This window comes from Ascaphus truei, chromosome 20, assembly GCF_040206685.1.
Source record: "Ascaphus truei isolate aAscTru1 chromosome 20, aAscTru1.hap1, whole genome shotgun sequence".
Lineage (NCBI taxonomy): Eukaryota > Metazoa > Chordata > Amphibia > Anura > Ascaphidae > Ascaphus > Ascaphus truei.
Genome location: NC_134502.1, coordinates 19,778,833 through 19,802,631, shown reverse-complemented (window position 1 = coordinate 19,802,631; position 23,799 = coordinate 19,778,833). Strand labels below are relative to the sequence as shown.

General features: G+C 44.0%; 1 protein-coding gene across 1 annotated transcript; it reads left to right on the top strand.

Moving 5' to 3' along the window:
- Positions 1–12,037: 12,037 nt before the first annotated feature.
- Positions 12,038–22,475, top strand: LOC142470983 (olfactory receptor 6B1-like). Its single transcript, XM_075577785.1, has 2 exons — positions 12,038–12,966; positions 22,241–22,475. The coding sequence occupies exons 1-2, from the start codon at positions 12,038–12,040 to the stop codon at positions 22,473–22,475; spliced, it is 1,164 nt and encodes a 387-aa protein (XP_075433900.1).
- Positions 22,476–23,799: the final 1,324 nt, after the last annotated feature.

Here is a 23,799-nt window from a genome sequence, read left to right as displayed (position 1 = left end):
AATAATAAGCACACAGCTGATTAAGAATGTTTATTTACAAACACAGGCAAATACAAACATCAAGCAATCACTAATATGTCCTTTAATTAGACTTACCTAGTCAGGACTAAGAAGACTCTGATGTGACACCATAAGCATCCAGCAATAGTAAGCAATCACAATGAATAATGTTTTTATTGTCAGCATGCTATATGTTAGCCATTTACGAGTGTTTAAAACATTTTTTCTTCAGCTACACTGGAAATATTGCTCGCAGTGATTTCCCCCATGCTATCAATAGGTATGTCGCGCCTTGATGACATGACGCAACTTCAGGCCATTCAGCGCATGGCATTCTTGGGAGCTATGACAACCATCCCTTGCAAACCAAACCAAAAGGCAGGGCTAAGATGCCGAACAGTCATGTGACTGTGAATAACCAATCGGATGCGCGGCTGGCTCTGTACTGAGGTTACTGGCATTATGCTGTTTGCTGCCAATGAGGGAGGTCGCATTCTGATGATGCGATGCTACTCCCGGCCATAAAACATATGGGACTTCATGCACCTCCCCTCCCCTACTCTCCTCCCCCATAATCAAATAAAGGGGCAGGATAATCTGGGGCCAAGCTCACATGACCACCAACCACCAATGGGATGTATCATTAGCCATGTGATGAGTCACAGCCAATTAGGGACCCCTACCATTATGTAACCCAATTTGAAGTGTGGGAGGGATTTGTATGCAGAAGCCCTATCACAGTCTGACATTAATCAACCAATGGGGTAAGAATTAAGTGTATAAAGATCTGAGAGAATCACTCTGTAATTGCCCCCGATGAAGCCACAACGGTGAAACATATGTTGGGCAGGCTAAGCGTCACCACCTAGTGCGCTGGCTATATCGGAGAGGTCTGTTGCCTTTTCTCAGTTAGAGTGTTTCGGAGCCTCCTAAAGGAAGCACAACACTCTGACTACTCTCCTATTTGTCATGGTTACGAGTACAAGACACATACTTTGTGATCTTGAAATAGCTGTTTTGCTAAACATAACAGACCTCTAGGTTCATTTACCTTTGAACCTGTTGGTCTGGTACATATGTGTGTGTATATATCCGTATACTAGCATTAGCTGGCTCAACAAATATACTATATTATTCTGAGCACACACACAGTATATTAAGCTATACTCTCCATTTAGGTGTAGTCCTCAAACTATATAGAACTGTATTGGTATAACTACCACTGTTAGTATAATCATATAGCAGTGGGACATTCTAAAATAGTTATTCCTAGCATACACTGTTAGTTTGAACTAGGCATACAGTTACCTCCTCCGTTTTTAATTTATTTTAATCACTTGGGTTCACGTTAGTTTTTTGCTGCAATAAATATATTTTAATCATTTATTAATAAATAGTAATTTTTAATATAGGTATAGGTGTTCTCTTGTGCGGCTATTAGGGAGCTTTCTTTCTTTTCTTTGCTTATCATTAACCCCATCCCTGCCAGCACCAGCTCCGCACTCTTATTGCAGTTTTTTGTTCCGTCACCACACATTCACAATTTATTGGTTCCCCATATCTCCATTGGTGTAGTGCAAGGCGCACAACTTGGCCTTCTTAGGCCATTCTATCTTCCTCTGAGTAATGACTATCCTCAGCATGGTACATATGATACATATAGGTCGTGTAGGAGTGGCAACGTACATTGCAATACAACCATATTCCATTATATACGAGTATATACCTTGGGGACCCCGGATAGAGGACCGGGACAAGCGAATTCTCGAGAAAGTGTAGATGGATCTATACCCTCAGCACTAACTTTGCACTTACCTTTTGCACAAAGCTTAGTAGAAATTTTAGGAGAATATGGGGATCCAGGTATAGAGTTTAATAAACAAATAATTCTCTAGAGTTCGTTATGACTTTAGTGGTGGACTCAACAGGCTAGGCCACTCCAACATGGCCTACATGTATCATAAGTTACATTATCATTTATTACACAGTATAACAGGTGCAGCCCAGTGCACTGGCTATGTGTTTTATGGCACCTGCACATGTGGGCTCCAATATGTCAGACGGACTACACGCCCCCTGATTCTTCTACCACTACAATAATGGAGGACCACCAAGGAAGGTCCAGTGAGGGTTGAGATGCAATTCACCATTTCTGTATTTAAGGTTTTATTTAATTCTTTTTTTTATCCCTCTTATTTGATGCTTTTTATTTCACCATACATAGCGTTGACACAGTTTTAATACATTGTTCAAGACACAGACACAAACAAGAGCGTCGGGTGAATCTCTGTCTTTACATTATTCAAAATATAACTTTGGGCTTGGAGAGTCAGCGTGTCTCCTCTCATGTTAAGGCTTTGTCCCCGATGGCGCTGAGCGTGCTCATGCTTGGAGAGCTCTCCAAGAATGAGCGCCTGGTGTCTTTAAAATTTTCGCAAATGCACGCGACGGGCGGGGGAGGAGGTGGGGTGGACGCTGCAGGGGACGCTGCAGGGGACGCTGCAGGGGAAGCTGAGCATGCTAAAAAGTTTAAAAAAATTGTTTGCCTAAACGCCAGTAAGCGTGTGTGCCCCCGTATACACACGCGCGCGCGCATCGCGTGACTGGGGACTTGTACATATATATATATATATATATATATATATATATATATATATATATAAAAATCACACTCAGTTGGCACACTGTAAACACATGAAAGATGCTGATGCTTGTCCCATATGCACATGTAAAAAGTAGATTTTACCAGATTGGAGTCCGGAAAAAACGAGACAGCACACAGTCCAGTAGTTCCAATGAAGCTGTATTCAAAGTAACATGGCACCACCTCCAACGTTTCGGTCATCCGAACGTGACCTTCCTCAGGGGCGTCCAATCTGGTAAAATGTACTTTATATATATATATATATATATATATATATATATATATATATATATATACTTATATATACATATATATACATATATATACATATATATATATATATATATATATATATATGTATATATATATATATATATATATATATATATATATATATATATATATATATATATATATATATGTATATATATATATAGAAACAACATTACAATTCTCTCGTCCGGTAAAGAAAGACTGCACTCGGTTCAGTAATCATGAAAAACGTTATTGGGCATCTGAATAAAAAAGATAAGTCACCCAATCCGACGTTTCGGTCCTGGAATAGGACCTTTCTCAAGGGGGTGCATACATATATATGCAATACGATACTGGATGAGCGAATATCAGAGGCAGCACTCCACGAGGTAGTCAAAAAAGAGTTGTATTTAGTAAGACATAAAATCCAATGTTTCGGTCCTACACACGGGACCTTTCTCAAGGTGATGTAAGAAATGTCACCCAATTCAGCCCTCTGGGTCTCACCTTTTTAGGAATAGACCTTGTAAAACCAAATTAGAGAGGAGTAAACAAAATCAAAAGATGTTTCTCAACAAGAAGCTATCTGGATCCAGAAATTGCGAACATTAAAATCTTTAGGTTTAAATGTAGATATCGATCTGAACTCTTTCCTAATCTTAATGGTAGAATTTTTAGTCCCTAAACCAATCCTCCTTTTCCATGGCTGCATCATTTGTCCTTGATCATTTGGATGTATGTACCGTACTGTATGTATGTACAGTATGTATATACTGTACATATATACATACATACATACATACAATATATATATATTATGTATGTATGTCATGTATATATATAATGTATGTATGTATGTAATGTGTATATATATAGTGTATGTATGTACGGGAGAAGGAGTGGCTCAGTGAGTAAAGACACTGACTGGCACTGAGTTTGAAGCAGGACAAGACCTTGGGCAAGTCACTTTATCTCCCTTTGCCTCAGACACCAATAACAAAGATTGTAAGCTCCATGGAGCAGGGACCTGTGCCTGCAAAATGTCTCTGTAAAGCACTTGTCACGCTGTGCAGCCCATAGACCAGGCCAGTCCCCTGTACTGAGGTGGGATGTTGAATATACACACCGACAACAGAGGGAGCGGGTCCGTGATGTGGTTGTAGCGTGGCCAGGCCTGGGTTAAGATTTAGAATAGTCGTTGTACTTGCCGAGTTCAGGAGTATAGAGAGTACCGTAGTCAAATCCGTTTCCATGTCCAAGGGTCTGAGAGGTAAGAATCGTGATGGGTAAGCCGAAGTCGGGAGCCAGAGAGGTAAGTCGGACAAGCCGGTTCAAATCTGTAGGGGTAAAGACAAACAGGAGCACGATACAGTTTCCAGGCTACACAGGAAGCAAGGTGCTATGCAGAGCAAGGAAGTGAAGTCACAGCCGGATATTTAAAGCGACAGTGACCAATCCGGACGAGGGGCATGGCGGAGGCGTGTCGAGGAGCTGCTCGTGAGTGGCTGAGAGACCAGGAAATAGTAGAGCCCAGTTGAGGGTCTGTAACACCAGTGCCAGAATCCAAGATGGCGATGGCAGAGTTCAAGGTATGCACTGGGCGGCGGCATGGGTAGCGACGGGGGGCAGGGGCAGCAGCCGCTGCAGTACTGGTAGTGGGTAAGGAGGGTTCACGCCGCAAGGGACGTGGCCCCCTATTCCTTACAGTACCCCCTCCTTCAGGATCGACCACAGGACGATCCATCCAAGGCTTCTGCGGAAATTTCTTGTGGAAGCGGTGCAAGAGAACTGGAGCATGGATGTCCTCCTTGGGTACCCAAGAGCGTTCCTCTGGGCCATAACCCTTCCAGTGAACAAGGAATTGTATCTTTCCTCTGGATACACGAGAATCCATGATTTTCTGGATTTCGAATTCAGGTTGTCCTTGGACCGTGACTGGTTTGGGTCTATGGGTCTTAGCAGGGAACCGTTTGCTCTGGACGAATGGCTTGAGCAGGGAAACGTGGAATACGTTTGGAATCCTCATGGAAGACGGAAGTTGCAGACGAAATGCCACAGGATTAATTTGTTCCTGGATCAGAAAAGGCCCTAAGAATCGAGGTGCTAATTTCGGGGTCGGAGACTTCAACTTGATATTCTTAGACGAAAGCCAAACTCGGTCCCCTGGCTTGTAATTAGGGGCCTGTTGACGACGGTGGTCTGCCTGAGACTTGAATTTCTGAGCGGCGCTAAGAAGCGCGGACTGAATCTTGATCCATGACTTCTGAAGAGTAGTTACCCGTTCATCAGCCGCCGGCACTTCTATCGGAATGTTTGAGATTGGCAGTCGACTTGGGTGGAAACCATAATTCACGAAGAACGGGGTTTCATGCGTGGATTCATTACGAAGTGAATTGGTTGCAAATTCTGCCCAAGGTAGCAGGTCAACCCAATTATCCTGGGAATCGGAAATAAAACACCGCAGGTATTGTTCCAGCGTTTGATTTAGTCTTTCTGTTTGCCCATTAGTCTGGGGGTGATAGCCTGACGAGAAGGATAGCGCCATGCCAAGCCTCTTGGAGAAAGCCCGCCAAAATTTCGATATAAATTGCGTGCCTCGGTCCAAGACTATGGATGTAGGTATCCCATGGATGCGAAACACCTCCTTGGTGAAGATATCAGCTAGGGTGGGCGAGGAGGGAAGTCCTTTGAGTGGAACAAAGTGGGCCTGTTTAGAAAAACGGTCAACGATGACCAAAATGGTATTCATCCCTCTGGAAGGGGGTAGATCCACAATGAAATCCATTGAAATATGTGACCATGGACGTTCGGGTACTGGCAAGGGCATGAGCAAGCCTGAGGGTCTTTGATGAAGAGTCTTGTTTTGTGCACATACTGGACAAGCACTAGTAAATTCATGAACCATCTTTGCCATATTAGGCCACCAAAAAGTACGCTTGATAAGATCCAAAGTTCTTTTGAAGCCGGGATGGCCGGCTGAACGGACAGAGTGGCCCCATTCTAATATCTTTTGATGAAACCTGGGTGCGGCATAAAGAGTGCCTTCCGGTACCTCTAGACCACTCGGAATTTGTTTTTGAGCTTCAACGATCTTTTCGAGAATGTCAAATGAGTTGGCGGAAATTATAAACTTAGAGGGTACGATAGTTTCAGGGGTCTCTTCGGATCTTTCCTCCGGAGAAAATTGTCGGGACAAGGCATCAGCTTTTGTGTTCTTAGAACCAGGAATATAGGACAGAGTATAATTAAATCTTGAGAAAAATAGTGCCCAGCGAGCTTGACGAGACCCCAGACGACGTGCATTTTCGATATACAGAAGGTTTTTATGGTCGGTCAATATAGAAATAGGTTCGCGGGAACCTTCCAGGAGATGTCGCCATTCCTGTAAGGCCATCTTGATAGCCAAGAGATCTCTATTGCCAACATCATAGATCTTTTCAGCGGGCGAAAACTTCTTTGAAAAAAAACCGCATGGATGAAGCTTATCTTGAGGGAAGAATCTCTGGGACAGGATGGCGCCTGCACCACAATCAGACGCATCAACTTCTAAAGTAAAAGGAACACTAACATCGGGATGTCGCAGGATGGGTGCCGAGATTAAAGTTTGTTTCAGGGTTTCGAAGGACGAGACGGCCTGCGGAGGCCATACAGACGGGTCAGCTCCCTTCTTGGTGAGGGCCGTAATGAGAGCCACAGTGGTGGAAAAATTTCGGATGAATTTCCTATAGTAATTGGAGACGCCCAAAAAACGCTGGATGGCTTTGAGAGAGTTGGGTTGAGGCCAATCCAAAACAGCCTTAAGTTTTTCAGGGTCCATTGAAAATCCTTTATCTGAAATTATATAGCCTAAGAAAGCAGTAGAGGTTTGATGAAAAAGACATTTCTCGAGCTTAGCGTAGAGATTATTGACACGAAAGCGAGCGATAACGAGCCTGGTATGCTGGACATGATCTTGAAGATTTTTAGAAAAAATTAGGATATCATCCAGATAGACGATTACGAAAGAATTGAGAACATCATGGAAGACATCATTCATGAAATCCTGAAAAACAGCAGGAGCATTGCATAAGCCGAAGGGCATTACAAGATATTCATAGTGGCCGCTTCTGGTATTGAAGGCAGTCTTCCATTCATCGCCTTCTCGGATGCGAACAAGAATGTAAGCTCCTCGGAGGTCTAGCTTGGAAAATGTTTTTGCCCCTTGAAGCCTATCAAAAAGTTCAGAGATCAGCGGAAGGGGGTATCGATTCTTGACAGTGATGAGATTGAGAACTCGGTAATCAATGCATGGTCTCAGGGATCCATCTTTCTTTTTGACAAAAAAGAAACCGGCACCAGCGGGGGATGAAGAATTACGAACGAATCCTTTTTCAAGGTTTTCTTTGATGTATGCTGCCATGGCTTCAGTTTCAGGGAGAGACAAGGGGTAGGACTTACATTTTGGAAGAACAGCGCCGGGAACCAGATTAATGGGACAATCATAAGGTCTGTGAGGAGGTAGAACCTCCGATTGTGTCTTACTAAACACGTCGATGAAATCCGCATATGCTTCAGGAAGAGCGGAATCATTAGCCGGGGGCGTTTCCACTCCCGCGAGGACTGTGGTAGGAGAAATGACCGGCAATGGTGAGGCGTCTGACTCTGGCTCCCACTGAATTGTCTTGCCATCGTTCCAATCAATGCGTGGGTTGTGCTGCTGTAGCCAGGGTAATCCTAGGATAACTGGAACGGCAGGAGAGTGCATCACGTCAAAGGATATGATTTCGGTATGAGTACCGGCAGAAAGGCTGAGAGGAAGAGTCTCTAACGTGATGAAGACAGGTTGCAAAGGACGACCATCAATAGCCTCGAGACCAATCGGCGATTTCTTAGCGATGAGCGGAATCTTGTTAAGAGTAGCAAAATCTTGATCCACAAAGTTACCACCGGACCCTGAATCAAGAAAAGCGGCTGTGGTTACGCGAAAATTCGGACCTTCAAGCGAGACTGGAAGCATAATTCTCTTAGGGAGTTCCTCATCAGAGATAGGGTGAGAAGATATTGACCCCAAAATGAGTCCCTCTTGCCCCATTGGTCGTGTTTGTTCTTTGGGCCTTAAAGGACAAAAACGTACCGTATGTTCAGGAGATCCACAGTTGTAGCATAGGCCCTCATTCTGGCGACGAGCCCTTTCGGCAGTCCGGTCAGGGGTTCTATCGGCAGTCCTGTCGGTATTACGGAACTCTTGACTGGCAATCTGCATGGGTTCCACAGTGTCTAGAACAGGACGAATAGCTGGGAAGGATCTGGGAAGAATAGGGTCAGAAGAGAAAATTCTGGGACGCTGGCGTTCATGACGGCGCTGTTGAAGGCGCTGATCCACTCGTATGCATAATGCGATCAATTCCTCCAATCTCTGGGGCCTGGGCTGAACTGCAAGTTCATCCTTTACAGAGTCGGACAAACCTTGCCAAAACACAGCAATAAGGGCTTCTTGGTTCCAATGTGTTTCCGCCGTGACAGTCCGGAATTCCAATGCATATTTGGCTACGGACCTACGACCTTGAGACAATTGAACAAGAGAAGCAGCGGCAGTATCTCTGCGGGCAGGAATATCAAGTACCTGCTGGAATTCTTGGCGGAAGAGCTGTTAATCCTGGGTGGTTTCCGCACGCAACTCCCAGATGGGAGAGGCCCACGCCAAGGCGTCCCCTGTTAAAAGAGAGTAAACATAGGCTACCTTGGTGCGTCCGGTGGGGAACAGGCTGGGAGAAATCTCAAATTGTATTTCACATTGATTCAAAAAACCACGACAGGCTAGAGGGTCACCCGCATATGCTTTAGGCGTGGGAATCCTGAGTTCTGATGGCCGGTCGCCACCCTGCGCGGCTGGGGCCGGAATAGGCTGTAGTGAAAGCTTGGAAAGCTGTTGTACCAGGCTTGTGATCTGAGTTCCCAAAGTACCAATGCATTGCGCAAGTCCCCTGATTAGTTGACCCACCTCAGTCAGGTCTGTTTCTGTTGGGCTCTGCATAATGTCACGCTGTGCAGCCCATAGACCAGGCCAGTCCCCTGTACTGAGGTGGGATGTTGAATATACACACTGACAGCAGAGGGAGCGGGTCCGTGATGTGGTTGTAGCGTGGCCAGGCCTGGGTTAAGATTTAGAATAGTCATTGTACTTGCCGAGTTCAGGAGTATAGAGAGTTCCGTAGTTAAATCCGTTTCCGTGTTAAAGGGTCTGAGAGGTAAGAATCGTGATGGGTAAGCTGAAGTCGGGAGCCAGAGGGGTAAGTCAGACAAGCCGGTTCAAATCTGTAGGAGAAAAGACAAACAGGAGCACGACACAGTTTCCAGGCTACACAGGAAGCAAGGAGTTATGCAGAGCAAGGAAGTGAAGTCACAGCCGGATATTTAAAGCGACAGTGACCAATCCTGACGAGGGGCATGGCGGAGGCGTGTCGAGGAGCTGCTCGTGAGTGGCTGAGAGACCAAGAAATAGTAGAGCCCAGCTGAGGGTCTGTAACACCAGTGCCAGAATCCAAGATGGCGATGGCAGAGTTCAAGGTATGCACTGGGCGGCGGCATGGGTAGCGACGGGGGGCAGGGGCAGCAGCCGCTGCAGTACTGGTAGTGGGTAAGGAGGGGTCACGCCGCAAGGGACGTGGCCCCCGATTCCTTACAGCACTACATCAAAGTATTAATTGCAACATGAATTGTAATTGTTTTTGAAACTCCCTGTTATGCTGCTCTTGGGATCCATAGGTACATGGAAAATTTTTAATTATTCCACAGAGATTTTTCTACCTACTACACTATATATATATATAAATCTATCCCAAATCCTGTGAATTGTGGACACTGCAATCTGCAAGTGATAGACCTTCTGCTCAACTCTGCTTCAATTTTGCATCAATATCAAGGAGAACAGAGCATTCTACATATTGGTAATCCTTAGCTACAATATACAAATGAGCTGAACTACAGTATCTTGTGGGGAATATATATTTCTAATATACAGATGTCGCTTGAATTATTTATGTCCCCAAAAGCATTGCAGAGTCTTCATTACAATTTCCATCTCTTAGCGGGAATCAGGTACGTGTTTTGTGTAGAACCTTATTGTTAACGTAGCCTGTCTTTGAATCATGTTTCTATTGTGTATCTTTTTTCTCTCCTGTACCTTGATGTTAGACATTGAGTAATGGGTGTTACATTACAATGGGTTACAGGGTAGTCACTTGTTCGAGCAAAGTGAACTAATGAATAAATCAAGTGCTTCTTATCTGCTGTCAAATGCTATGTTTCTTTGAACGTTTTATGGGTTAAAGCAAAGGGTCATTTTCAAGCAGAAGGAAAGTGACCTAATGACAGTCACGTGATTATTAGGAACAAGGATCAATCCCACATAAGAGCAAAGTGACCTAATGACGATGACATGTATAATGGCTTACAAATATGTACTGCACCGACACACTTTATTCGAGCAAATACCCGGTATGTACCTGGCAGATACCTGGAATGCGCCGCTCCTCACCTCTGACAAGCCCCGTTGCATTTGCCTTCCCAGCCTGGGTTCATGCCTGGCTGATGGGCGGCTGATCTGTTAAATGATAATGATTAGGATTTAATAGGCTGCAATGCTTCGTGTGTCTACCAGATGGCATAAATTCATGAATTGTAATGCAGTATATATATATGTAGTGTGCAGTATTGCAGCCAACGGTAATAAAATGCTTCAATCCCTGCCGGAAAATAACTCAATGCACTCGGGCAGAAAACAGTCACAAACCTCAATACACCCGGGTATACCCGAATTCGTGGGACTAGCCGAGCTCGAATAAAGTGTGTCGCCAGTGTAGAGGGCTTAATTGTCCCCTCCGGTTGGATATGGTGGGATATTTATTGTAATATTCTGTCCCAGCACTACCTTTGAATATTACAAAAACTCTTGTGATATCTCTAGTTATAACAGTATTCAGTGTGTTTTCTATAATCATGAACTACTGTACATCTGTAGGGTCAGTGTGCCAGGTTATCTATTCCGGTATTCTCTTATCATCTCTTAGTTCACTCAGATGTATTGAGTAGTTCCAGTACCTTTTATGAAACTCCAGCAACAACCATAAATTCTCTATACTGTAGTGGTCATGACATTATTAGGAATGAAGCTAGAATACTAAATGGGAGTGGGTCAATGCCTTTTCTAAACAATTTTATTGTTGAATGCATTTTTATTGTAGTTTACTTTACATATCAATTTATTTTTAGTTTAGCTTTAAAATCATTTCACAACAACAACAAAACTCATCTCAGCTTAATTATTGTACCTGGGATCTTAGTTTATAGTAGATTGTCAAGCATTTTGTAAGGTTATTGTTAGCCTGAGTAAGAGGACAGGTATTTACAGAAATCTTTAGTCAATCCTCATGTTTTATAACTTTCTCACCAGGCTTCTCATTCAGCGATCTCAGGTTGTTTAACTTCTCTCTATATTTCTACGTATCTTCATGTGTACATAACCATTATTTTCTTTAACCCTTAAACCTATTAAACAAACGACTGTCATTAGGTCTCTTTGCTCCAACATGGGATTGACTCTTTAACCCATTAAACACATCACTGTCATTAGGTCACTTTGCTCCTACCTGGGACTGAGCCTTTAACCCATTAAACATGTCACTGTCATTAGGTCACTTTGATCCTATATGGGACTGCATTTTTAACCAATTAAACATGTCACATGTGATTGCACTTTCAATTCTTTCTTCCAAAGTTTTTCTGTTAGAAAAATTCATCAGTTAAGATGCACCAAATTATTAATATCATTCCAAATTTCTATTTTGCAATAGGATACAGTTGCGTTTGACACTTGACATACAAGACAGAAGATATTTATTTAGTAGTACTACTCCATTAAAATGCCTACCAGTACATCTTAGTAAATATGGCCCTTTAAAGCTCCATTCAAATGGCTGTAAGGTGTCTTCTCGCATAGAATGTATTTTGTGGGGTTACACCGCTTTGTAAATATGGCTCATTCACTTGAATGAGCAGTAAGATGTCTTCTGTCATGGAAAGTATCTTATGGAGAAGCCCTTCTTATTAAATATGGCCCATTATGTTTGTGATTGTCTGTTCTATACTTACAGTTAAAGAATGAATAAGAAGAACTTGACGACTGTCACAGAATTCCTTCTCCTTGGATTTCAGGGTTTTCACAGCTTTAAGATTGTATTTTTCTGTCTCTTCCTTCTGATCCACATTTTAACATTATCTGGAAATCTCCTGATCATCGTGTTAGTGTCAACCAGTTACCAACTCCGCTCCCCAATGTACTTCTTCCTTAGCCACCTTTCCTTAGCCGACATCTTGTTAACGACTAACATTGTCCCCAGCATGTTGTATATTATCTGGAAAGAGGGAGGCACCATTACTTTTACTGCCTGCCTCACTCAATTTCAACTCTTTGGAGCATCCATAGGAACAGAAAGCCTTCTTCTCACAGCGATGTCTTATGACCGGTACCTGGCCATCTGCAAGCCTTTGCATTACAGCATTATTATGGACCTCAGGCTTCAGTATCAACTGGTTATCTGGTCTTGGTTTTTAGGATTTATGATGACACTATGTATAGTTACCATGATATATCAGTTGCAGTTTTGTGGCCCCAATGTCATTTATCATTTCTTCTGTGATTTTGCTCCTATTCTCGATCTATCATGTTCTGATATCTTCACTTTAAAAATTGAAGAGTTTATATTCTCCATTCCTATAGTTCCTCTCCCATTTGTGTTCATCATTGTGACTTATTTTAACATCTTTCTCACCATCCTCAAGATGACCAATACCACCAGTAGACAGAAAGCTTACTCCACCTGTAGCTCCCACCTTGCCGTTGTCTGTGCTTATTATGGATCCCTGATTGCTATATATGTGGCCCCATCCAGGGGACAGTCATTCAATGCTAACAAGGTCTTATCCCTTCTCAACACTGTGGTAACTCCGTTCTTAAACCCCATAATATACAGCCTGAGGAACCAAGACATCAAGGAATCTATTGTTAACATAGCTAGAAAGGTACCGAGGTAGCAATTCGTACTGTCCCCACGAATGAGACAAGACAGGAGATTACATGTACATGAACACTTTATTCACCGTGGTTCATCCGCAGCTCAGCTACGGTCAGCCGTCAGAATTATTCGTTGGGTTATTTATGAAATTGAAATTGAGTATGTGTGTCCAACACATGGCACACTGAATATATTCACTGTGAAGATTGAGATAATGTACAGGGCTGGACAGAGTAACTCCCTTATGTCACAAGGTTAAGAGGCCCACATTATGGTAAATTATCGATAATAATATAGCGTATGCAGCATATTTAGGTATCAACCAATATGTATTTTTGCATGTCATCATATTATCATTTATCTCTAAGCCAGCCCCCTTAAGGGGTGTATTACTCATTTTGAAATGTATAAAAATGTGATCCAAGCAATATGTTGGCAGAGGCCTGAGTTCCTTGTTGGAATTCTTTTCTCTCAATTGTGCCTTGGTACAGATAAACTCATGGTTCTGTTTTTTTGAACCCTTGACTCATTGATTTTATTTCTACACTTTGACATCACCTATGATTGAAAATTGCAAATAAATGCCGGAGATTTACACTTGGTTTTGTCCCGCACTGAAAACAGTAAGTCTTGCTACATCTGTACAGTAGGATTCATTTGTTGCATACGACAGATGATGCAGTGCAGACTGTATAGATTATTTGCTCAAGCATGCCAAGAAGTTCACACGTGTTTCAATACAAGACACAATGTAGAAATGTCTTGCTTTAAACACTGCATTTCTTTCTTTAATCTGATCTTGTACATTCCATCAAAAGTAGCAGGTTCACACTTTACTCAAAACGCTATGCCTTAAGCAAATTTGTCTCCGTCAGTGTCTAAGTAAGAAAATAAATGCGAGATGAGACCTGCCTGCAGCTATGTTTTTTTTTATATATATTATTTATTTATTTATAAAATATTTTACCAGGAAGTAAACCAGCATTGAGAGTTACTTCTCGTTTTCAAGTATGTCCTGGGCACAGAGTAAAACAAATAATACATGGTTAAAAAATTCAGTTACATAAATGAACAGGGTATACATTATATACAAGACATTGCATGCACAGTTAAAGAAAATATATATTATGGGCGTATGAAACAGTTACAGACCAGGTTAAAATGTGAGACAGCCTTAGATTTGAAAGAACTTAAACTGGTGGTGGATGTGAGAGTCTCTGGTAGTTGTTCCATTTTTGGGGTGCACGGTAGGAGAAGAAGGAATGTCCAGATACTTTGTTGAGCCTTGGGACCATGAACAGTCTTTTGGAGTCTGATCTCAGGTGATAAGTGCTGCAAGTGCTAGGGGTGAGGAGCTTGTTCAGGTAGCTGGGTAGCTTGCCCATGAAGAATTTAAAGGCAAGACTGGAAAGGTGAACTTTGCACCTAGACTCTAGTGATGACCAATCTAGTTCTTTGAGCATATCGCAGTGATGTGTGTTGTAGTTGCATTGGAGAACAAAACGACAAATTGAATTGTAGAGGGTGTCAAGTTTGCTAAGGTGGGTTTGAGATGCCGAGCCATATACTATGTCTCCATAGTCAATAATTGGCATTAGCTTCTGCTGTGCGATACGCTTTCTGACCAGGAGACTTAGGGAGGATTTGTTCCTGTAAAGTACCCCTAGTTTGGCATAGGTCTTGGTTGTCAGGGTATCAATGTGCATCCCGAATGTTAAGTGGGAGTCAAACCATAAGCTCAGGTATTTAAAACTAGTGACAGGTGTTAGGGTGGTGTTAGCGTTGGTTCTAATCAGGAGCTCAGTCACTGGAAGCTTTAAAAATTTAGTCTTGGTCTCAAATACCATTGTTACAGTCTTGTCAGTGTTTAAAAACAGTTTGTTTTGGGAAATCCAGTTTTCGAGTCTCAAAAAGTCAGACTGAAGTATGTGTTGAAGGTCGGAGAGGCTATGACTGTGTGCATATAGGATTGTGTCGTCTGCATACATGTGTATTGAGGCTTCCTTACAAGCTGTGGGAAGATCATTAATGAACGCTGAGAAGAGTAGGGGCCCCAGAACAGAGCCTTGCGGGACACCACAGGTGATATCCAGGGGGTTGGAGTTAGAGCCTGAGATGGACACATGTTGGGATCTTCCTGATAGGTAGGACTGAAACCAGTTTAAAGCATGCTTCCCTATTCCAGAGCTCTGGAGTTTGTTAAGCAGGATAGCATGATCAACTGTGTCAAAAGCCTTTGCAAAATCTAGGAATATTGCACCAGTGAGTTGTCCCCGTTCCATTCCACACTAGATTTCATTGCAAACTTTTAGCAGGGTAGTTACGGTGGAGTGTTTGGGACGAAACCCAGATTCGAATTGGCTAGGGAAATTTGTCTTGGTATAGAAATCGCTTAATTGGGAGTGGACACATTTTTCCATGACTTTGGATAGAATTGGGAGAAGTGAGATTGGCCTCTAGTTTGAGGCAGTGTTTTTGTCTCCACTTTTGAAGATTGGGACAACTCTGGCAGTTTTCCAGGTCTTAGGGATATGGCCTGCAGACAGGATAGAGTTGACTATGGAAGCAATTGGTTTGGCAAAGGCTGGGGCACCAAGTCGTAGGAACCTAGATTGTAGTAAGTCAGGTGCACATTGGCTGCTTAGTTTTAGTTTGAGGAGCGCTTGTATAATCTCCTCTTCAGATACTGGGCCAAATTGAAAATTGTGGGCAGTGTTGGGAGGGGGTGGGACTATAGGGGTACTCCCAGGATGAGATTCAGGTTTGTGGTTTGGGCTGCGTTTTGCTAATAAGTTAGTGGCACACCCCACAAAGTAATCATTGAATGCATTTGCAATGTCAGTGGGGTTTGTCAGAGTAATATCCCCCTTAGTGATATTACTTGGCTGTTGATGGTTAGGAGACTGGAATATATTGTTGATAACCTTCCAGAAGTTAGCTGGGTTTGTTGTATTATGTTGGAGATTGTCAGAGTAATATTGTACTTTTGCATGCCTTGTTTGCCTTGTGCACATGTTCCGCGTGCATCTGTAGTGATTGAGATCCTTGGTAGTGCCAGTTACTTTGTAGCTTTTCCACAAGGTATCCCTGAGCTGGTAGAGTGCAATAAGATCAGGTGTAACCCATGGAAGGTGGGCCCCCCGTACCCTTATTTTGCATAGTGGAGCATGGGTATCGCAGAGTTTTAAGAACTCAGATTGGAAATAGTCGAGTGCAGAATCAGGGTCGGGAATTAAATCGATTCTGTGCCATGGGCAGTTGGTAAGGTCATCCAGAAACTGTTGTGGGTTAAAGTTTTTAAATGTTCTAGTGAGGAGAACTTTAGGGCTTGATTGGGGCGGTTTCATTTTCCTTACACAGTACCCTATTGCATGGTCACTGAAAATATCAGGAAGGATGCCAGAGGATTGGATTCTGCTGGGGTTTGAGGAGAGAATCCAGTCTAGCAAGGAATGGTTGTGCGATTTCAGGTTTATCCGTGTGGGTTGGGAAATGAGTTGCGATAGGTTAAGTGACTTGAGTTGTATCTGGATTTTGTGGTTTTTAGGGTCAAGCCAATTGAAGTTGAAATCCCCAAGAACTAGCAGCTCACTCTTCTCATTCAGAGAGGAAATGGAGCCAAGAAATTGGGTGATATCAGTCAGGGATTGTAGAGGGGCTTTAGGGGGGCGGTAGATACAAGCAAGATGGGCTTAGAAAAAGGGAGGCAGATTTTGCCAAATAGGATTTCAAAAGAGGGTGGGCTTGGTGGGCAATTTAACAGTGTAAATTGTAAGGTGTCTCCAATATAAAATAACACCCCTCCTCCTCTCTTTGACCTATCTCTCCTAAAAATGGAGTATCCCTGAATGGCGATATTTGCATCAGGGGTTTTAGGGGATAGCCATGTTTCTGTAAGAATGATGGCTTTGGGTTTATGCATAAGGCACCATGCCCTTAGTTCGTCCAGTTTGGGCAGCAGGCTCCGGATATTTATATGGACGACAGATAGCCCTTTTTGGAATTTAAAGGTGGAATTCTCAGGGCCATTGGACAGAGTTGAAATGGGAGGACCTGGGTTAGGTTCAATATCACCTGCTAAGGAGAGTAACAGTACGAGTAGGAATTTGGGTAGTTGTTTGGAGGTTGTAACTTTGTGGTGTTTGCCATTAGAGTGAGCAGTGGTTGGTGTGCTGGTTTTTAGAGTTCTCCACCAACATTCAGTAGATAGTGCAAGGCTTTTGAGTAGTCCAGGGTGTATGGTGATGTTGGATGTGGGCCAGGATGGAGAAGTTTGTAGTGTATAGATAGAGTAACATCTCCATGAGGCCAGGAGAAAGAAAAATGTTAAGATACAGAGCATGTTCATTTTTCCAGAGGTAGGCAAAACACTGAGCAAAGTGAGTGTGTGCAGACTAAACAGCAGTGGTGTGCCTGTTCCTTGTCAAATGTTTTGCTGCATTGCAATGCTAGAGTCAGGTCAGGGTTTCAGTGTTTTGTGCAGTCAGTTTTGGGAGAGGCTGCAGTGAAAAAAGTTGTAAAGGGGTGGGGGGTTAAAATATGCAGATTAACAAGCATGGGATCATAGTGTGATCTGAATAGCTTACCGTTTGTGGTCGTGAGTAAAAGAGTTTGCAGAAAGATGCAGTCCCCAGTCACCTCTAGTCAAACTATAGTCTAACTATAACTTGTCACTTAAAAGCTCACTTTAAATGGCTCACTATATCATGGCAATGCAGTTCCTGCAAATGCAGGAAGAGTATTAGATTTATACAGCTAAAGCAGTCACATGACCCTCCCCCTCTCCAATAAATCAGCTTGTTCCAGTTGGTCAATTAACAGCACAGAGTTAAGAGGGGAAAAAAACCCACCTTTTGATATTCAAACATACTAACTTATATCAATGCTAGAGGCCAGAGTCAATCTTTTAAACAGGGCTTGCACAGGGCTTGCACATCAGGAACATCCTTATATCAATGCTAAATGCCAGTGTCAATCTTTTAAACAGGGCTTGCACAGGGCTTGCACATCAGGAACATCCTTATATCAATGCTAAATGCCAGAGTCAATCTTTTAAACAGGGCTTGCACATCAGGAACACACTTATATCAATGCTAGAGGCCAGAGTCAATATTTTAAACAGGGCTTGCACATCAGGAACATACTTATATCAATGCTAGAGGCCAGAGTCAATATTTTAAACAGGGCTTGCACATCAGGAACATACTTATATCAATGCTAGAGGCCAGAGTCAATATTTTAAACAGGGCTTGCACATCAGGAACATACTTATATCAATGCTAGAGGCCAGAGTCAATCTTTTAAACAGGGCTTGCACATCAGGAACACACTTATATCAATGCTAGAGGCCAGAGTCAATCTTTTAAACAGGGCTTATATATTATGTCATTAAAGACAGCACAGATAAGAGGGTAACCCTCTCTGAGATGTATAAGTATATCGCTACAAAGCACCTATTCGATGACAACAACAAAAAAGGCTGGAGGAATTCTATTTAACACAATTTGCAGCATGAGAGGGCAGGTACTGAGCCCTACACAGTTTATGGCTGGGTGTATTCAATTATGGCAACTTTGAAAAGAGAAAGAGATTGAATAGACCTTTTTGAACCGATCTCTCTGATTTGCTCCAAAACGAGTACCTGCCCTCATCAGAGTATCTGACCCAATACCAGTACCAGTATGGATAGACCAACTCTGAAAATGAGATGAACCTTCAATCCATTGACATGATTGATGCGAACATCTGCGGGCAGCACACCCATTTTCTCAACTCATACATCTTCTACAATTGGTTCCTGCCACCCATGTTTCAGCCTCTGCCATAGATAATTAAGGTACATTTATATTTACATAGAACTTTAATTCCCAAATGACCCACATATGCATTCCATAGAACATGCATGTGCCTAAATTCAGACACGCGTATGCATTCCATAGAACACGCATGCGCCTAATTTCAAAGACACACATTCAATTCATTGAACACGCATGCTTCTAAATTGAAGGACATGAATGCACATATGCACATACTGTAGCCAGGAGGGAACTGTGATGGTTCAGGGGATTCCTTCCCCTTCCTATGCTCCTGACGTCACCCTCTCTGTCCCTTCCCCTGCCAACCTCCCTTCGCTTACCCACTCCGGTCCCGCTCTGGCAATCTCTGATACCGTTCCCTTGCCTCAGCGCATGCCCCGCAAGTCTCGTGCACCCGCACGTTCCCCGAGTACCTGCGGCGACACTCCCCGCTCTCAGGTCCCCTCAGTGTCCGCTTCCATTCCCTCACCTCTGGTGGCTATCACCTCCATTCCTCCGTTCCCCTCCGCAGGTGTGTCCGCGGCACGGTGCTCCGCGCGTCTCGTGACGCAGCCTGTGTGCGCGCACTCTCAGTTTACAGAGGGCGCGCGCACACACTCCTTTTCTAAAACCTGTCAGCCCCTGAACTCCTCCTCCCATGCCATGCAAGCAATCTCTCTGTCTGCCTCCCCTGTCTCTTCCTCTTCTCCTCCTGACCTATCCCTGCTGTCTCCCACATCTCCCTCTGCTCCTCCTCTCTCTCCTATTGGTTTTCCCTCCTTTATAATCTCTGTCTGTCCTCTCTATCGTTGCTCTGCATAGTTCCTGTTATCCCTTTGTGTGCAGTCCTATGCTTTGCTCTCTCTGTGTTCCAGCCTGTACTTGCTCCTGCTTATCTTTGGATCCCCCTTGTTTTAACCCCCGCTCGTCCTGGACTACCCTGCTCTCTGTTACCCTTGAACCTGGCTACGAACTCTAATTTGCTGACCTCTGGAACCCTTGGACATGGCTTACAAACTTGACTACTCTGCTTTCTGGATCCCTGTACTTTGGCACACGGACACGACCATTCTTACGTTATACCACCAAGACGTTGCAAGTATACTAACTATTTTCCAACAGGCCCAGCAACACCATACCACACTCCGGGCTTGCCCCCACTGCTGTGGGTATGTGGTAATACCATTCCCACCTCAGTATTGGGTCTTTCCAGGTCTGCGGGCAAACAGGCGTGACATTATGCAGAGCCCAACAAACGCAGACACCCCTGAGGTGGGTACAGGTATTTCAATGGAGGCCTTACAATTTGTGAGCAACCAGCTGTCCGCAGTCTCCCAGCAAGTGGTTAAAATCTCCCTTCCGGAGACCCCCATGGCTCCAGCACCCTCGGTTGCCAAAACCTATGCCAGCTCTGGACCCCGTATCCCTTCACCTAATCGCTATGATGGGAATCCCCTCGCCTGCCGCGGTTTCTTAAACCAATTCGAGGTGCAATTCGAGATGTCCCCCTCCCTGTTTACCACTGGCCGTTCTAAGGTAGCGTACATCTACGCCTTGCTCACCAGAGACGCCCTCGCCTGGGCTTCCCCCCTCTGGGAATGTAAAAGCGAATTAACGCAAGATTACCCTTTTTTCAGACGTGAGTTTCAACAAGTGTTTGATACTCCTGCATGGCGCGACACAGCCGCATTCTCTCTCTTCCATATTTCACAGGCCCGAAGATCTGCTGCCAAATACGCCATTGAATTCCGCACTCTTGCCACTGAGACCCAATAGAATGATGAGGCACTCGCCGCAGCATACTGGCACGGACTCTCAGATACCTTGAAAGATGATCTTGCTGCTCATGCCTGGCCTTCGTCCCTGGAGGAGTTGATTACCTTGAGTGTACGCATGGATCAGCATACTCAGGAGCGACGCCACGAGAAGCACTGCTCTCGCTCTCTGTCTTCCTCTGTTGTCTCTCATAGGTCGCCTACAACTCCTCTCCTAGCATTAGAGGCCCCCGGAGCCGATGCAAGTTGGCAGTCAGCAACTTTGGGCCACGGAAAGAACACAACGCAGTCTGAATAGACTCTGTTTCTACTGTGCTTCTCCGGAAACATCGTCTCCTAAATTGTCCCCTGAAACCGGGAAACGGGCATACCCATTAAAGGTAGAGGGGCTTCTACTGGGTACTGTCTCTCCTTGCCCCTCTCTCCCCGAAACTCTCCCAAAGAATTTTTTGCTTCCTGCCACTCTGGAGGGTCCTAACCTTTTCCTGCAGGTAAAAGCTTTCATCGATTCTGGATCTGGTGGTAATTTCCTGGACCAGAACTTCGCTTCGGAGAATCAAATTCCTATGGTCAGAAGGAAAACTCCCATTGGTCTCGAGGCCATCGACGGTCGACCACTCCAGCCAGCATTTATCATTTGGGAGTCTATTCCTCGCACACTGACCTTGGCCGACGGTCATAAGAAGGTAATTATCTTCGATATTTTTCAATCTCCTACTTTACAATTTATTTTAGGATTGCCTTGGCTTCAACTCCACAATCCACGCATTGATTGGACCGGTACCCTTCCCATCCAGTGGCCTTCGTCTGTGGATTCTGCTCCTGCAGTGTCTCCTGTTGCGTGCTTGTCGGCCTGGATTCCGTTCCTTCTAATCTATCGATCTTGCCAACCGTGTATCATGAGTACTTGGATGTGTTCAACAAGGTACAAGCTGAGGTTCTGCCTCCCCATCGCCCGTACGATTGTCCTATCGATATGATTCCTGGGACCATCCTGCCTAAGTCTAATTCGTACCCTCTGTTCATTCCGGAAACTGAGGCCATGACGTTCTACATTCAAGAAAATTTGGAAAAAGGATTCATCCGCAACTCTACCTCCCCTGCCGGGGCTGGCTTCTTCTTTGGGAAGAAGAAGGATGGATCACTTAGGCCGTGCATTGACTTTCACGGACTCAATAAGATCATGGTAAAGAATCTGTATCCCCTTCCTTTAATCTCTGAACTGTTCGACTGTCTCCAGGGGGCCTCTATATTCTCAAAGCTTGACTTAAGAGGTGCCTATAATCTCATTCACATAAGGGAGGGGGACGAGTGGAAAACAGCATTTAATACATGATCAGGACACTATGAGTATCTTTTTATGCCCTTTGGTTTATGCAATACTCCTGCCGTCTTTCAAGAATTCATGAACGACATATTCCGCGATGTGTTGGGAACTTTTGTCATAGTATATCTGGATGACATTCTCATTTTTTCTAAAAATCTGGAGGAACACATGCAACATACCAAACTAGTGCTGTCTAGGCTCCGTTCTAACCGCCTATATGCCAAGATGGAGAAATGTTTGTTCCACCAGACCTCTACTGCCTTCATAGGCTACATCATCTCTAGCCAAGGCTTCTCTATGGATCCAGAAAAACTAAAAGCTGTTCTCGATTGGCCGCTGCCTAATTCACTCAAGGCTGTGCAGCGTTTTCTCGGCTTTGCCAACTATTACAGGAAATTCATCAAAAAATTTCCTTCTATTGCTCTTTCCATCACCGCATTGACCAAGAAGGGCGCCAATACCACCTCCTGGTTCCCAGAGGCTATTCTTGATTTTGAGGTGCTCAAGAAAGCTTTTGTGTCCGCACCCATCTTACGCCATCTGGACACCTCCCTGCCCTTCACCTTGGAGGTCGACGCCTCAGACGTGGGAGCTGGTGCTGTTCTTTCCCAGAGGGCTTCTCCTTAAGAAAAACTCCATCCCTGTGGTTTTTTTTCACAGAAATTTTCTCCTGCCGAAAGGAATTATGATGTCGGTAATCATGAACTTTTGGCCATTAAACTGGCTCTCCAAGAATGGAGGCATCTTTTGGAGGGTACCAAGGAACCGGTTGCTATCCTCACCGACCACAAAAAATTGCTGAATATCGAGGGGGCCCGACGTCTGGGATCCCGCCAAGCTCGGTTGTCTCTCTTCTTTTCCCGCTTTAACTATACCATTTCATACATTCCTGATACCAAAAATGTCAAAGCAGATGCTCTCTCCCACCAGTTAACCACGGAAACCGAAGCTGTTGAAACGACAGAACCTATCCTTCCTGCCAAATGTATAATTGCCGCTAACAACTTCGATGTGTTGGACGAAATCAACAAGGCTCAAGCTCACATTCCCAGCAGGTTCAGGGTACCAAAAGGGCGTTTATACGCAGCTCCACGCTTTCGCCATAAAATGTTACTTTGGGGTCATTCTTCTAGAGCTGCTGGTCATCCAGGCTTCAAAAGGACAGCAGATCTTATTAAACGGACATTTTGGTGGCCGAAGATGAACAAAGACATTTTCGACTTTACTGGTGCCTGTCCTGTATGTGCCCAGAGTAAAACGCTTTACCACAAACCTTCTGGCCCTCTCTTGCCTCTTCCCATTCCAGAACAACCCTGGAAACATATATCGATGGATTTCATTGTTGAATTGCCCAATTCCAAAGGAATGAACACCGTTCTGGTCTTAGTAGACAGATTCTCGAAACATTTACACTTTATTCCCCTCAAGGGCCTTCTTAATTCTGCTACTCTGGCCGATGTTTTTTCCAAAGAAATTTTCAGATTACATGGCATTCTCATTTCTATTGTCTCTGACCGTGGATCTCAATTCATCTCTAAGTTCTGGCATGCATTTTCCCAGAGACTCGGAATTTCTCTCTTGTTCTCCTCTGGATACCATCCTCAGACCAATGGTCAGACCGAGAAGATGAATAAAACCCTAGAGCAATATCTAAGATGCTTCGTATCTGACTCACAGGACAACTGGCTGGATCTCTTGCCATGGGCCGAATTTGCAATCTACTCCCTCAAAAATGAGTCTACCCAGGAGTCTACCTTTTTTATAAACTTCGGCTTCCACCCCAGTAGTCTTCCTCTATCTTCTTCCCCTTCGGGCGTTCCTGCAGCCGACTCTCATGTTACGACTTTATAGGAATCTTAGAAAAGAATCCTCAAAACTCTACAATCTGCGGTTGCCAAACAAAAGACCAAGGTGGATCGTCATCGTCAACCTGGGCCTTCTTTCAAGCCTG

What these genes read in the sequence shown, in the direction of transcription:
- LOC142470983 (XM_075577785.1), top strand. Translation starts at nt 12,038, where the DNA reads ATGAATAAGAAGAACTTGACGACTGTCACAGAATTCCTTCTCCTTGGA. An exon ending in ATAGCTAGAAAGGTACCGAG is followed by an intron (nt 12,967 to 22,240) that starts GTAGCAATTCGT and finishes CAACTATTACAG; the next exon opens with GAAATTCATCAAAAAATTTC.